Source organism: Triticum aestivum, chromosome 2A, assembly GCF_018294505.1.
Source record: "Triticum aestivum cultivar Chinese Spring chromosome 2A, IWGSC CS RefSeq v2.1, whole genome shotgun sequence".
Taxonomy (NCBI): domain Eukaryota; kingdom Viridiplantae; phylum Streptophyta; class Magnoliopsida; order Poales; family Poaceae; genus Triticum; species Triticum aestivum.
The window spans coordinates 776,736,532-776,751,565 of record NC_057797.1 but is presented as its reverse complement, the minus strand read 5'-3'; the positions used below and the strand labels follow the sequence as shown (position 1 = coordinate 776,751,565).

The 15,034-nt window shown below is 48.3% G+C and overlaps 2 protein-coding genes across 3 annotated transcripts; both read right to left on the bottom strand.

Moving 5' to 3' along the window:
- Positions 1–240: 240 nt before the first annotated feature.
- Positions 241–1,949, bottom strand: LOC123186675 (uncharacterized). Its single transcript, XM_044598391.1, has 2 exons — positions 1,467–1,949; positions 241–576 (listed from the first exon to the last, which is right to left on the bottom strand). Exons 1-2 carry the CDS (start codon positions 1,894–1,896, stop codon positions 557–559), a joined length of 450 nt encoding a protein of 149 aa, XP_044454326.1. The 5' UTR covers positions 1,897–1,949; the 3' UTR covers positions 241–556.
- Positions 1,950–9,820: 7,871 nt separating this feature from the next.
- LOC123191150 (soluble inorganic pyrophosphatase) lies at positions 9,821–13,513 on the bottom strand. 2 transcript variants are annotated; one of them, XM_044603934.1, is made up of 9 exons: positions 13,374–13,513; positions 12,829–12,968; positions 12,694–12,722; positions 11,275–11,340; positions 10,922–11,029; positions 10,542–10,607; positions 10,330–10,450; positions 10,129–10,210; positions 9,821–10,005 (listed from the first exon to the last, which is right to left on the bottom strand). In XM_044603934.1, the coding sequence occupies exons 2-9, from the start codon at positions 12,962–12,964 to the stop codon at positions 9,963–9,965; spliced, it is 651 nt and encodes a 216-aa protein (XP_044459869.1). In that variant the 5' UTR covers positions 12,965–12,968; positions 13,374–13,513; the 3' UTR covers positions 9,821–9,962. The 2 variants fall into 2 exon arrangements, with proteins under 2 accessions (XP_044459869.1, XP_044459868.1); XM_044603933.1 differs by having other exon boundaries at positions 12,829–12,965.
- Positions 13,514–15,034: the final 1,521 nt, after the last annotated feature.

Below are 15,034 nucleotides of genomic sequence, written 5' to 3'. Positions count from 1 at the left end.
CCGACCGTGTAAGAGAGTCACTAGATAAGATGGACAGGGCTCTTGTCCGAGTAGCCTGCAGTCCACATTCGTCGCGAAGTCCTGAACAAGTACACCCTCTCTAATCACATACACACAAAAAGATCATGGTTTGGTTTCGGTTGGGTGAACTGGAAGAACATAATGTGAGTGGATGTGACAAATAGTATGAACATGGAGAACGGAAGCTATTCGTACATGATGTCCACTTGAAGATGATTGCACAATTCGTTGATTAATCAGCACATCAAATTTGAATTGTACACAGCAAACCAGGGCACGCCAACAGAGTATGCAAAAGAATCATTTCATTTATGCATATAAATCAAACCAAACCAGGCATCCATAAGAATCATCCCCAATAGCTAGAAGTCCATAAATAGAAAAAGCAAGTGTCAGATAGGTAAACGACGCTGCTGCCTTAGAATTTCATTTTGAAAAGGCTTCCAAAGAGAAGTCATCACCTAGTAATGACCACTTCTTCACTTCCAATCCATGTTGAGCCTCCTCTCAACCTACAGCTGCTTAGGTCCTTTGGTCATACTACTCCTGACAGTCCTGGGTACATGCATAAGCCGGAAAACAAGTTAGCACACCGAATTTAGAAGATAACTGTACAGCATTAGTAGTATCAATTCACAACTAGAGCTCCCGAGGGCGCAGTGTACAACCACAACAGTCGTATATATGGCAAATCAGGCCACAATGGCTCATGGGGTGTGTTGTTGGCGACCAAGTGCCGCTATCAAGGTGGTACTGCCAAGGGTGACATCTCTCGTGATGCCGGCGAAGTACAATGGTGTCACTCGCGATCGTAGGAATCACCCCATTGTTTGTAGTTTGCATACCTGTTTTGGTATCAAAGAAGACAGATTTGCCTCCGAAGTTTGTCACCGGAATAACCTTGCCGGGGATAAGATCAGTTACTCTGTAAACCACCATATGCGTGTGTGTAGAATCTTTGTAGGCTATGACCAAAATCTCCGAGTCACATTCTGCTAGGCCAATACCGTCGGAGATTTTTATCGTTGGACATGTGGCAATCAACTCCAATGGCGGTAAGAAAGATGAACCTAACCGCAAGGTTGTCCCATGCTCATACACAGGTGGGCCAATCTGGAGAACCTGTAGTGCATGGCTAGTTAGGTCATAACATAAGATGTATAATTTTCCTTGGAATGATATAGGCCTTCTGTTCCAAATGAACATTCGGGTCGACAGACTCCATTGCTTGTCCTTGGTGGTAGCAAAGATGATGCGTGATAATTCTACAAGCCAGATCATGACTGCGGCAGCTCCATCCGAGCTCACCGTCAAGGAGGTGACCACGCCGCCAGGTACCACATGACTAGTAGATATCTCATGGAGTTTTGAGTCTGACATGACGGACCCGAGCGGCGGGAGCTCCAGAATGTCGCCGGTGAAGGGATTGAAAAGACGGATGCTACCTTGATCGTGTTGTCGCTGCCGCCGATGCAGTAGGAGGATCCCGTCGACCGAATCAAGGATGCGATAGTCGTCCGGAAGTCGAGGGCAAACGGAAACTCCGGTGGAGAGGCTGAATAAGCGTCTCTTGCCCTTGTCGTCAGGGTCTAATCCATGTCCCTCGGGCAGCACCGTCCATCGGCGTGGGTGAAAACACAGGTCGACGATGCCACGGCCACGGGGACAGACGGTGCTGGACCTCCAGTGTGTGCAGACTGCGCGGCAGCGGACGTAGTCGATCAGATCTCGCGCCAGCACCCGCCAGCCAAGCAGGCGAACCAGATCCGCGGGGAGGGACGCCCATGGAGATGGGGACGCCTCGTCGGGGACGGTGGCGGAGGCAGCCGGTACAGCCGGAGGGCGCAAACGATTCGTCGCCGAGGACGTCGACATCGAGCGATATGTTTTCTTTTTTTAGAAAGAGCGATCTGTTCTTCGTGCCGATCGCGACGCTAAGCAACAGGGATTTTAAACCGGGAGAAGAGTCGGAGCCCAGCCCGGCCCTATATGCTAGTTGGCCTCCGTTAGCTGGTACTAGATCGCAACCATCTGTGCAAACGATTGGTTTCACACAAAAAAAAAACAGTGCAAACAATTTGCCTCAACCCCCTAAAAAAATCTTTGCATATAATTTATTCTCAATGTTCTGAAGAATAAATTATTATTAACTCTGAAAAATAATTGTAGTAGTATAATTTATTCTCACAAATAAAATATGTGTGCACATAAAACTACTCTCTTTTTTTCATAACTTGCGTACGTGTAATGTAGGCCACGGCTCCCCAATCCACCGGTGTTCTTTTTTTTAGGGTAACCGGTGTTCTTTTTTAAAGACAATCCAACATGGATGTGCTCATTATCTATGATCTTTTTTCCAGGCAATCTATGATTTGGTTTGATACAGTGCGGTGATGGTTGATCATATTGAGATGATTAAAAATGAGGAGATCGGTAAAAAACACATTTGTTTGATAAAGGGTATTTTTATTCACCATAATGTAGCATCAAGGGGCTACAACCATGATGAGCATATACCTGACCTCTATAAAATTAGGATGCACATAGTCAACACAAACACACACACACGCAAAATACGCCGGCAAAAAAAAAAAAAAAAGTTATACAAGGCCGAAGCTATGTGCCAGTATATGTTTTCAATAACAACTCATACTTTATTATGTAATGTATCTAATCAGCCGTAGTGAAGGCTGATCTAGTGCTGAATTCGAACGAGATCAACACAACCATGCATAGTACTATATCACTTGAGAAACTACCTATATGTAGGCCAGAATTAAACAAATAAGTTCACGGTACATAGCACAAACTCAAGTCTCTAACTGAGAAACAATTACACTTTGACCCGCTTGTGAGTACAATGGCAGCAATCATATATATGGTAAATGAGGCCGCAATTGCAGCCATGCGTACCATCACATTCATCCATTATTTGAGACCATTTTGCGCTACCGAGATGGTACTGGAAAGGATAACCGTTGCAAGAACGTACAATAGTGTTAGACTATGTATAGCTTCTGTACTTATGTACGTATTGTAACACAACCATTATATATAATGAGATAAGCCACCCCTAGAGGGTTGTGCTGGTTCCCCAAAACTTATTGTCTTACATGGTATCATGCTAGGTTACGATCGCTTCCGCTTCTAAACCCTAATACCCGCACCGCCGCCGCCGCCTTCACCGCAGCCGCCGCGCCACCGATCGCGCCGCCGCCATGTCGAGCGCCGCCACCACCGGTTCCACTGCTGCGGGCTTTCTCCCGGCCTCTCTTGCGGCTCTGCTCAATCTCCCGCTCGATGCTGTCTTCGTTCCGGCTCCGATCGGGACAAGGAGCATCGGCTCCGTCTTCTCCATGCCGCCGGCGCCCTCGCTTGGGCGTGACCTCGTAGTCCACACCGCGGCGCCGCCGTCCGCTGCGGACTCCGCAGGCGTCGTCCCGCCGCTCCTGCCGCAAGCGAATCACACCGCCCCGCTGGCGGGGTTGGCGGCGTCCGCCCCGGCCGCCAGCCTTGCGGCGTCTGAACCGGCCGCGAGCTTTGCGGCGCCCGCCCTGGCTGCGGTCCCGCCTCCTCCCGCATCGGCTTCGGTGCCTCTGGCTGCCTCCATGGTGTTTGCATCCCAGGCAGCCTCCTCGATGGGATCGTCTTCGCCGCCGCCGTTTCACTTCGGTCATCTCATCACCATCAAGCTCTCCACCGACAACTACATCTTCTGGCGTGCGCAGGTTCTCCCGCTCTTGGGGAGTCACTACCTGCTAGGCTACGTCGACGGATCGCTTCCCTGCCCACCCGCGTTGGTAGACAGCGTGCACGGTCCGGTCTACAATCCGGCCCATCGCGTCTGGACGGGGCAGGACCAGGCGAACCTCTCCTCCATCCAGGGGTCGCTCTCGCCGGCAGTTGCCGGCCTTGTTGTCTTCGCGAAGACGTCTCATGAGGCCTGGACCATCCTTGAGCGCACCTTTGCAGCGCAGTCCCAGGCTCGTGTCTCTGCACTCCGTCGTCAGCTTGGAGAGTGTCAGAAGCTTGACTCCACTGCCACTGAGTTCTACAACAAGGTCAAGGGCCTCGCCGACACATTGGCCTCCATTGGACAGCCCCTCACCGACTCCGAGTTCAACTCGTTTATTGTCAATGGTCTTGATGAGGAGTATGATGCCTTAGTCAAGATCATCAACGAGCGGGGCAACTCGACACCCATGCTGGCACACGAGGTTTTCTCTCGGCTCCTTCTCACTGAGCAACGGGTCGAGACTCGCCGCACCAGGGGCACTGGCTCCCTCTCGGCCAACGCCGCCACCAAGGGTGGCCGCTCTTCTTCATCACCCCGGTCTCCCTTGGGGCTGCCACCGTCGCCCGCCTCGGCCCCCCCACCTACTGCGACCTTACCGGGGGCTGGCGGTCCACGTGTGTGTCAGCTTTGTGGCCGCGATGGGCACTGGGCCTCCAAGTGTCATAAGCGCTTCCAGCGAAGCTTCCTTGGTCTTGGCAATGACGGCAAAGATACACGCAACAATGCCCGTCAGGTCGCCATGGCTGATCGTCCCGCGCCGCAGAAGCAACAGGGACACACTCAGTCCTACTCCATCGATCCACACTGGTACATGGACTCTGGGGCGACAAAGCATCTGACCAGCGAGATGGGGAAGCTTCACACTCGTGAACCCTATCATGGCTCCGACAAGATCCACACCGCCAATGGAGCAGGTATGCACATCTCTCATATTGGTCAAGCATCTCTTCTCACTAGACATGCCAATAGGAATCTTCAGCTTCGCAATGTTCTTCGAGTTCCATCTGTGACCCGTAATCTTCTTTCAGTTCCTAAACTCACACGTGATAATAATGTGCTTTGTGAATTTCACCCTTTTGATCTTTTTATTAAGGATCGGGGCACGAGGGACATTCTTCTTAGTGGGCGGTTGTGCCAGGGCCTCTACCGTCTGGAGCATCCTGGCGTCGCTCGCGTTTTCAGTGGAGTTCGGGTCTCTCCGTCACAGTGGCATGCTCGTCTTGGTCACCCGGCCACACCTATTGTCCGTCATATTTTGCGTCGTCATGAGCTTCCTAGTTTGTCTAGTAATAAAGATGTAGCAGTGTGTGATGCTTGTCAGCAGGGGAAGAGTCATCAACTTCCTTTTTCGGAGTCCAGTCGTGAGGTGAAACATCCTTTAGAACTTGTGTTTTCAGATGTATGGGGTCCTGCTCAGACTTCTGTCAGTGGTCATAATTACTATATCAGTTTCGTTGATGCTTATAGTCGCTTTACCTGGCTTTACCTTATTAAACGCAAATCTGATGTGTTTGATATTTTTGTTCAGTTTCAAAAACATGTTGAACGTCTTCTCAAGCACAAAATTGTTCATGTCCAGTCGGATTGGGGGGCGAGTATCGCAACCTCAACTCTTTCTTTCAGTCGCTTGGGATAGCTCATCGTTTAGCATGTCCACATACACATCAACAGAATGGTTCAGTCAAACGTAAGCATCGTCATATTGTTGAAGCTGGTCTTACTCTTTTGGCCCATGCATCTGTTCCGTTTCGGTTTTGGAGTGATGCTTTCACCACTGCATGCTTTCTCATCAACCGTACTCCTACTCGTGTTTTAAACATGAAGACTCCCATTGAGGTTCTCCTTAATGAACAACCTGATTATACCTTTCTCAAGGTATTTGGGTGTGCTTGCTGGCTGCATCTTCGTCCATATAACAAGCGCAAGCTTGAGTTTCGTTCTAAGAAGTGTGTTTTTCTTGGCTATAGCTCTCTTCATAAAGGTTACAAATGTTTCATGTTCCCACTAATCGTGTCCATATATCTCGGGACGTCGTGTTTGATGAGCATGTTTTTCCCTTTGTCAACCTTCCTGTGTCTACTGTCGAACCATCATCCCTGCATTCATCCTCTGTTGCTTCTGACCAATTTGATGATGTTGCATACTCTCCTTTGCTGTTACCTAACCATGATGCAGGAACCGGACGTGGAGCTCGTTTGGAGCTGTTGGAGGATTCACCATCATCATCGTCGTCTTCTGGTGGGCACGTCGATCGCCCTATGTTGCATGGCGTCGATTCGCGTGCTCATGCATGGTCACCCGACGAGCCCGTCGCGCCGAGCATCTCCACTGCTCGGTCCGCTACACCAGCGATCGCCGAGTTTCCAGCGGCTCGGCCTTTTTCGCCAGCGGCCGCCGAGTCGCCCGCGGCTCGACCCGTCACGCCGTCTTCGCCCGCGGCTCGACCCGTCACGCCGTCTTCGCCTGCGGCTCGGCCCGTCACGCCGTCTTTGCCCGCGGCTCGGGTCCTCACGTCGCCTTCATCCGCGGATCGGCCCGCGACACCGGCCGCGCCACGGCCCACTATGCCGAGCTCGCCAACGGCCCGGTCTGTGATGCCGGAGTCGCCAGCTGCTTCGTCTGCTCTGCCGGTTTCGCCGGTGGGCCGGCCCTTCTTTGTCGACCGAGTCCGAGGGTACCGTGACTGGCTCCTTGTCACTGGCTGACTCGTCAACGTCGCCGTCCTCCAGCCCGTTGCAGGCTGCTCCGTCGACCTCGGTGGTTCCTGTGTCCCGACCACATACACGCAGTCGTAGTGGCATTTTCAAACCTAAGGAACGTAAGGATGGTACGGTTGCTTGGTTGGCTGCTTGTTTGGCTGCTGCTGTTGCGGACCCATCTTCTGAGCCTCGCTCATATCAGGCTGCCCTGCGCATTCCACATTGGCGAGAGGCTATGGAGCAGGAGTTTCATGCTCTTCTTCGTAACAAGACATGGACTCTCGTTCCTCCACCACCACGGGTAAATGTTATTGACTCAAAATGGGTATTCAAAGTGAAGAAGCATTCGGATGGATCTATTGAGCGTTACAAAGTGCGACTTGTTGCTCGCGGTTTTCGGCAGCGTCATGGTCTTGACTATGAGGACACCTTCAGTCCTGTCGTCAAGCCTACCACTATTCGGCTTCTTCTCTCCATTGCTGTTTCTCGTGGTTGGTCACTTCGTCAACTTGATGTGCAGAATGCTTTTCTACATGGATTTTTGGAGGAAGAGGTTTATATGAAACAGCCGCCTGGTTTCTCTGATCCTGATCGTCCTGACTATATCTGTCGTCTTTCCAAAGCACTATATGGTTTGAAGCAAGCTCCTCGTGCCTGGCATGCCCGCCTTGCCTCTGCCCTTCGTGCTCATGGGTTTGTGCCGTCCACTGCTGACACTTCATTATTTCTTCTACAGAAGCCAGAAGTCACTATGTACCTTTTGATATATGTCGATGATATTATCCTTGTCAGCTCTTCTCAGTATGTTGCTAATGCTCTTGTCTGCTCTCTTGGTGCTGATTTTGCGGTCAAAGATCTTGGGAAGCTTCACTACTTTCTTGGAGTTGAGGTCACTTCTCGTGCTACTGGTCTTGTCCTTACGCAGAAGAAGTACTCCTTGGAGTTGTTACAAAGAGCTGGCATGCTGAAGTGCAAACCGACCACCACACCCATGTCGTCTACCGACAAGATAACAGCTGTTGATGGTGAGCTTTTGTCTCCTGCGGATGCCACAGAGTACAGGAGCATTGTTGGTGGACTTCAGTACTTGACGATCACGAGACCAGATATCTCTTATGCTGTTAACAGGGTTTTTCAGTATCTTCAGGCTCCCAGAGATACTCATTGGGCTGCTGTTAAACGCATTCTTCGTTATGTTCAGTTCACCCTGACATTTGGTATGCATATTCGGCCGACTTCCTCTCGGGTCCTTTCGGCCTTCTCTGATGCAGATTGGGCTGGTAGCCCAGATGACAGGCGATCCACTGGGGGTTATGCAGTATTCTTTGGCTCTAATTTGATCGCCTGGAGTGCTCGGAAACAGGCTACTGTGTCACGTAGCAGTACTGAAGCTGAGTACAAGGCTGTGGCTAATGCTACTGCAGAGATTATTTGGGTGCAGTCTTTGCTTCGGGAGTTGGGTTTGTCTCAACCACAGCCTCCTATTCTTTGGTGTGATAACATCGGTGCTACATACCTTTCTGCAAATCCAGTATTTCATGCCCGAACGAAACACATTGAAGTTGACTATCACTTTGTACGGGAACGTGTATCGCAGAAGCAACTCCAGATCAAGTTTATCTCATCTAAGGATCAACTTGCAGACATCTTCACTAAGCCTTTACCGCTGCCACAGTTTGGGGCTTGTAGGCGCAATCTTACCCTTCTCAGTTCTTTAGAAAGTGGCTAAGATTGAGGGAGGGTGTTAGACTATGTATAGCTTCTGTACTTATGTACGTATTGTAACACAACCATTATATATAATGAGATAAGCCACCCCTAGAAGGTTGTGCTGGTTCCCCAAAACTTATTGTCTTACAAATAGTATCGCTCGTAATGCCAGGCACCGCTCCATAACTGCTAGTCACACTCCTTGTGATGAGAATATCGCCATCTTTGATGTTCATGCTCGGATTGATATCAAGGAAGAGAGTATTGCCTCTGATGCTTGTTACCGGGGCAATTTTGCCAATGGCAAGATCGGATACTCGATAAACCACTAGCTTGTTTGTAGAAACTAGCGGCATACGGTCAAAACCAGCCACTAGGACATCTGAGCCACATTCCGCTGTGGTGAAGAAACGAAATTTGCTTGTCGGACACATGGCAATCAACTTTGGTGGCAACAAAGAAGGCGACATTGCCCCATACTCATAACTAGGCGGGTCAACTTGTAGTATCGGTCGTCCGCTGCTACCTGTAGTATGAGGCTCCAGTATATAAAACTTCCCTTGGAATGACATGGGTATGGACAAGGGCGAGAGGCTCCAGTTCCAGTGCTGGTCCTTGGCGGTAGCGAAAAATACACGACGTATATATTGATGCACGATCATGACCGTGACCACGCCATCCGCGCTCACGCTCAAGGATGCGGCGAACCGAATCACACCGTCCCTGTACACCTAGGTTCCGGTGGGATTTCATGAGCGGCGGGAGCTTCACAACGTCGCCGGTGAAGGGGTGAAGGATCAAGGTCTTGGCGTTGTCTTTGTAGAGGACAAGGAGGCCGTCGGCCGAATCAAGGACACGACAGTCCATCAAGAGAGGCAGCGAGACACAAGCGAAAACTCGGGTCGCGAGATTCAGAAAACGTCTCTTGTCGATGCGAGGGTGAACGCCATGGCCCTCGGGCAAAATCATCCACCGTCGCGGGTGAAAGCGTGGATCGGCGATGCCACGTCCGTGCGGACAGACGGTGCTGGACCGCCAGTGCGCGCACACGGCCCGGAAGCGGACGTAGTCTAGCAGGTCTCCGGCCAGCACCCGCCAGCCGACAAGGCAGACCAAATCTGTAGGGAGAGAAGACCACTGTGCAGTCACGTCGTCCGAGCCGAGTGCAACAATGGCTGGAGGGGGGCGCTCTGCAGTTTTGGACGACGCCATGGATCGATATGTTTGGCGGCGATCAGCACAATATTCTTACCCCGTGGATTTTCTATTTATTTTTGGATTGGAGAACCAACATCGTGGAGTTAAAAAAAGCCTGGACATGACAGAGTTGGGCCCGTTCCCTCAAATAAAAAAGACAGAGTTGGGCAAGGTCTGGCACCCGCCCCAGGCTTACTAATTAGTTTACTTTTGGAAGGTTAGTGCCCTGGCCCAGGCCCAGTTCACATCCAACCCCAGGCCTGTTAAATGGACGCCTAAGATTACTGCTTACTGCCTGGCCCAGTCGAGTTGGCAGGACAGCAACCAAACCAGGATTCAAAATGGATATACGAATTGGGAACACAAAAAAAAAATTGTTAACAGGCACAACAAAAAATTCCCAATCATAAACCATCACTTAATCTTCATAAATAGTGCGAGTACACATTGTTGCGCATTTATTTATAACACACAAAGTCTCAGCTCGTCCCCACTTGTTATTAATAGAAGATTTCCACGATACAACTACCACCGACATGCTACTGCCTTAAGCTCTGCAAAATATACTGCGCATACAGGTCCCTGCGATGAAAAAATAAAATAAAAGAAGCGTCAATGTAAACAAAAATACACCTTCACCGTCATCACATATGCGAAGAACGGAAAAATACATCTTGGCAGAGATCAACAAGAAACTGTACTTACATTGAATACTGAATGGCCTCGCGGGCAGTGGTTGCAGGTAAGAACGCATCGACAGCGACCTCCTTGTTCTCGTTCTTCTTGTCTACAAGTTACCGCTAAGGATGCGAACAAATGTACCTCTAAATTATATACAGTAGTATATAAGATACTCTGCTACTGCATGTAACAAGGAAAACAAATGAATCGGATTATGCAGGATACAGTCCTCAAAGAAGCGCTTGATCTCTTGGAGGCGGTGAGGAGACAGCTCACTGATGTCATTGTAGTGACGGTATTCAGGATCATCAGCACAGACTGCTATGATCTTGTCATCCTTTTCGCCCTGATGACAACCAACCACCATCCTCAGTAAAACAAGGTAAAGCTATTTTCGTTCATCTCCCATTAACGCGCAAAGAATGAACAAGGAATACCTGATCAATCATGGGCATAAGGCCAATTGCTCTAGCTCGGAGGAAAGAACCAGGAATAACAGGCTCCTGTGAGAGATAAAAAGAGTAACACAATGGTCACTACCCCCTCTGTTTCAGTTTATAACTTCTGCATAATTTGTCTCAAGTCAAACCCATAATTTTTTACCATGATATTGTCAAGTTTATGAGTGCTTGACTTAAGACAAACTAGAGCAGCCTTATAAAATGAAAAGGACACACACCTTTGTTCCTAAATGTAAGACGTTCTGGCAGTTCAATTTAAACTGCCAAAATGTCTTACATTTGGAAACAGAGGTGGTAGTAGATAATAACATAGTTTAATAATGCATGGAGTGCATCACCTACATGCTAAGACTAACCTGCATCAGGACCAACACATCCATTGGATCATTGTCTTCACAAAGTGTCCTCGGAATGAAACCATAGTTGTGAGGATATACAACTGATGAGTACAGAACTCTATCAACCTGTCATGTTGTATAACATAACAACAGAAGTACATTATGCTTTGACGAAAAATAGCAAAATAAGTCAACTCATGAGTACAGAACTAAATCAATTTAGCAAGCACAGCAATAGAGGTGCATTATGCTGGTGGATGCTTCTCAATTTATCATTCCTTACACAAGTACAATAAAAAAATATTAAAGCAATTCATTGTCATGAAATAGAAAGTGTTGATCAATAGATCTTATATACAAACAAAACACACCTTAATCAATCCAGTTTTCTTGTCAAGCTCATATTTTACTTTGCTTCCCTTTGTGATCTCAACAACCTGCAGTAAGATATACATGTAAACAGTTAAGTTCATGAGTTCAAAGCACAGCCAGGACCAACTTTACATAAAGAGTCTAGCATCGTTAACAGAAAAAACAAAGACCACTCAATATACTTGTGTGTTACTGAGAAGCAATTTTTCTAAACAGTAGATTAAATTTTAAACGCATCTTAATGTTGCACAACTATCAACTGGTCAATAAAGTTAACATGTTTTGTTGAAAATTTGTAATTTGGGAAAAATGGTTAGATTAAAAGCGCCTCTCTTTCAATTTCAAGGCTAAAAACTAGTGCTACAATTCGTAAGTCACAAAAATAATAATATTAAGGGACAAAACTCCGGAGGTAACAAAAGGTCTAAAATCACAGTGACAATTTTACTTGTATCAAAATCATAGACCCAATTCAGCAAAAAGGAGATTTAAATAGTTACAGAATCAACAAATCAATATGTGCATGCAGCCAAAAGGCGTGCTGAAGGCAGTGATAGCAGGTTATTAACAGATAGTGCACAACTGCACATCCAATACTAATCATACTACCATCATTAGCCTCAACATTGACGATAAGCCAATTGAATTCAGTATAAGTATAAAACAGTGAGAACCGGTGGCTGAATTCCATGTATCATGCTATTTTTATTTTTGTATGGTGGGTAGATTTATGTGCCATTTAATACTGATTGCTTCATTTTTAACATTTTAACTGGCATGTCTATACACTACTGAACTGAAACAGATCAGGAAAACATTGAAATGCTACCACAGGCTCTCACAATTGCAATACTGTTCGAACATCAGTTATTTTGATTCAGACATAGCCCAATTCACCTTTTAACAAGCGCAACCTTATATAAACTAAAAAGAGGCTGTCTGGCATATTCTGGTTTTCACTTTCAGTTTAAGAAATATTTCAGCAACGACAGAAATTCAATATATTTCAGTTTGCATTTCCACCAAAGGGCCGTAACATTCACTTGAATTTAAAAAATATTAGAATTATTTGAAGTCATGTGTACCACTGAAATTATTGAAATATTTTGAACGAAAGGTAAATATTCCGATGAATTTCATCGAGATCTCACTGAAAGTGAAAACCAACTGTTGCCTACTTCCTAGTACAGAGTGCAGTGAAGCATCAAAATTGTGCTTCAGAATCAACTGCATCCTGCAGAGATCCCATAAACAGACAACAATGAGGTCAACAATGACATTCCATTGTGTGGATGCCAATAGTCCCCTGCCACCACTTGCCCAAGATCCAACATCCTAATTTACTTTGCGATAACAGAACATCAAATATCTTAACTGACGAAGATGTTCAGCTGGCAAGGCAAAAAGATGGTGCTTACAACATTGAACACCGCTGGAGCCCCAGGGCCTGTGCACCAAAAACCCAATCAGCAATTCGCCGAGCTTATTTAACTTTTATCAAGGCATTTGGTAAAGCCGGAGACAGAAATGGAGAAAAGGCAGCTCCTCCTCACCGATCTCGAGATCATGCCACGGATGCGCGGCCACCGCCCTCCTCGACAGCGACGACAGGATCCTCTCATTGAGCTTCGGAGCGGGCCGGCTCGTCGGCTGCTGCGCAGCGGCGCTCGTCGAGTCCTCTTCGCTCATCCTGCTACCAAGATAAGCCACGAATCAGACCTCGGAATAGGAACACGTCCCCTTACAGAATGAAACAGCACGCATGTTGGTATCATCTGGCCAAAATTTCAAGGTAGATAGTTTCTTTCCCTGCTCGAATTAAACACTGCCAGCTACAGAGTTGAGGGGCACGCCCGTGCACAGCAGGAGAGTAGCCCCTTTTGACCCGATTGGTGCTGGGTTCCTAGCCACGCCTAGATCGAGTGTCCGCGAGGAACATGAACAGATCAGCCGCACAGAACACGGAGAGATCGAACCGGAGTTCGCCGGCGGCGAAACCGGGACAAGACAGAGCAAATCGACACTGGCGCCTAGCTAACCACCTTGTATCGGATCGACACGATTGAAAAGACGCTTTTGGGAGCGGAGGAGGGGTCACCTGCGCTGCGGTTGGAGGCGGCCTCTTGAAACGACGAGCGGCGGCGGCGGCGGCGGCAGCGGTGGGAGGAAGAGTAGATTGACTCCTCTGCTCTGCTCGGCTCACTCTGTCGCAGGCGCTTAAAATGGAAGGGAGTGAATGCTGATTGCTTTGGCTTTTCCAGCCAGCACCCTGCTCTATTATTTAGTGACAGATCAGTCCCTGGGTACAGTCTAGCCTAACGAGTAACCACTACTCCTACATACTTATCTCTTTGTATGTATTTTTATGCTGTCCAGCTATTAATACTCGTGTGTCACTCACATCTCCTTTGTATTTTGAAATGAGGACAAAGTTTGGTTAAAAGCAAAAGATGGCCAAGGGGGGTAAAAAAATGAGCATGTCTCTCTCAAGGAACATACTAGAAAAAAGAACATCTTATTGAATCCATGTAAAAAAGGCGCACACCCATTAATTTACGGAAATGTTAACGCCCACACGTGTGGGCGTTCACCACCCCGACCACACGCAAGCATCACCGTTGGCAGGTGTGTGCACGAATCTTGGAACAAACCAGGTGGTTTTTTGTGCCACGTAGGATGAGGCGCGTGTGCGGTGTGCGAGTAGGTTCGCCCGCACGTTGGTTGCCACCCCGCGGTCAGCGGTTGCCATCTGAGTCGTGCGGCGGAACTGCAATGCGCCCACACGCCACGCTTCGACTGCGGTTGACGTCGCACGCCTCTGCCCCCTCCCCCTCACGCTCCCATTTACTCTTCTGCACCGCAGTTACTGGCAGAACCCACTCGCATTTCCAACTATCGAAGGAGAAGGAGAGGGGAGAAGGCGACGGTGAAGGCGGAAGAATCGACTGTGCTCGGGACCGTCGGTGGTGCTCGCCGGAACGGAGCGGCTCGCCGGAGCGCCTGCGGGTTGAAGGTACTGCTCGATGCACCCCTCGCAATCCCTTCCTGCATTTCCTCCCCTTCCCTCCCTGTTCGATTCCTCGATCGAGATTTGTAGAGATTCAGGCGATTCATCGATGCGTCGGCGTTCCCGCCGGCGCCGAAGTCGTCTGCTAGACGTTTTTGGTTGCATTGGCCAGTTTCGTCGCGGCCGCGGCCGCGGCATCGTCGGCGTGGTTCTGCTTGTTCGGAGGCACGCACTAGTTTTTGCATATGGATTGAGCAGGTGTCTTCCGGGTAGTTTTTGATGCGCGTTGGTTCGATTTTGTGTTTTGAAGTGAGTTCGTGGGAGAATTTCGAGGGTGAATTTGAAGTCGAAGTAGTTGCCTTTGAACCCTAGATCTAGTTAGTTTGGTTTTTGAAAATGCAGAATGAGGCGAACTTGATATTTACATTAACTATCATGATTGCGCGACCACTTACTCCCTGAACATATTTGATAGTTGCCACAAACGTGTTTCCCCTTGTGGCAACAAATTACTGAAAAACGACTGTGTTAGTTGCCACATGTTAGCTTTCGCACATGGCAACTAATTTTGCTGAAGTAATGCGATACTTGCCACACACACGCTCTTCCATGTGGCAACTAATTCTGCTAAACTAATGTGATATTTACCAAACACACGCTCTTTTTTTCGTGTGGCAACTAAGATTGCTGAATTCCTGTGTTAGGTGCCACAACCATTCTATTTGCAGCTAGTGTGTTTTCTGAATGTTATG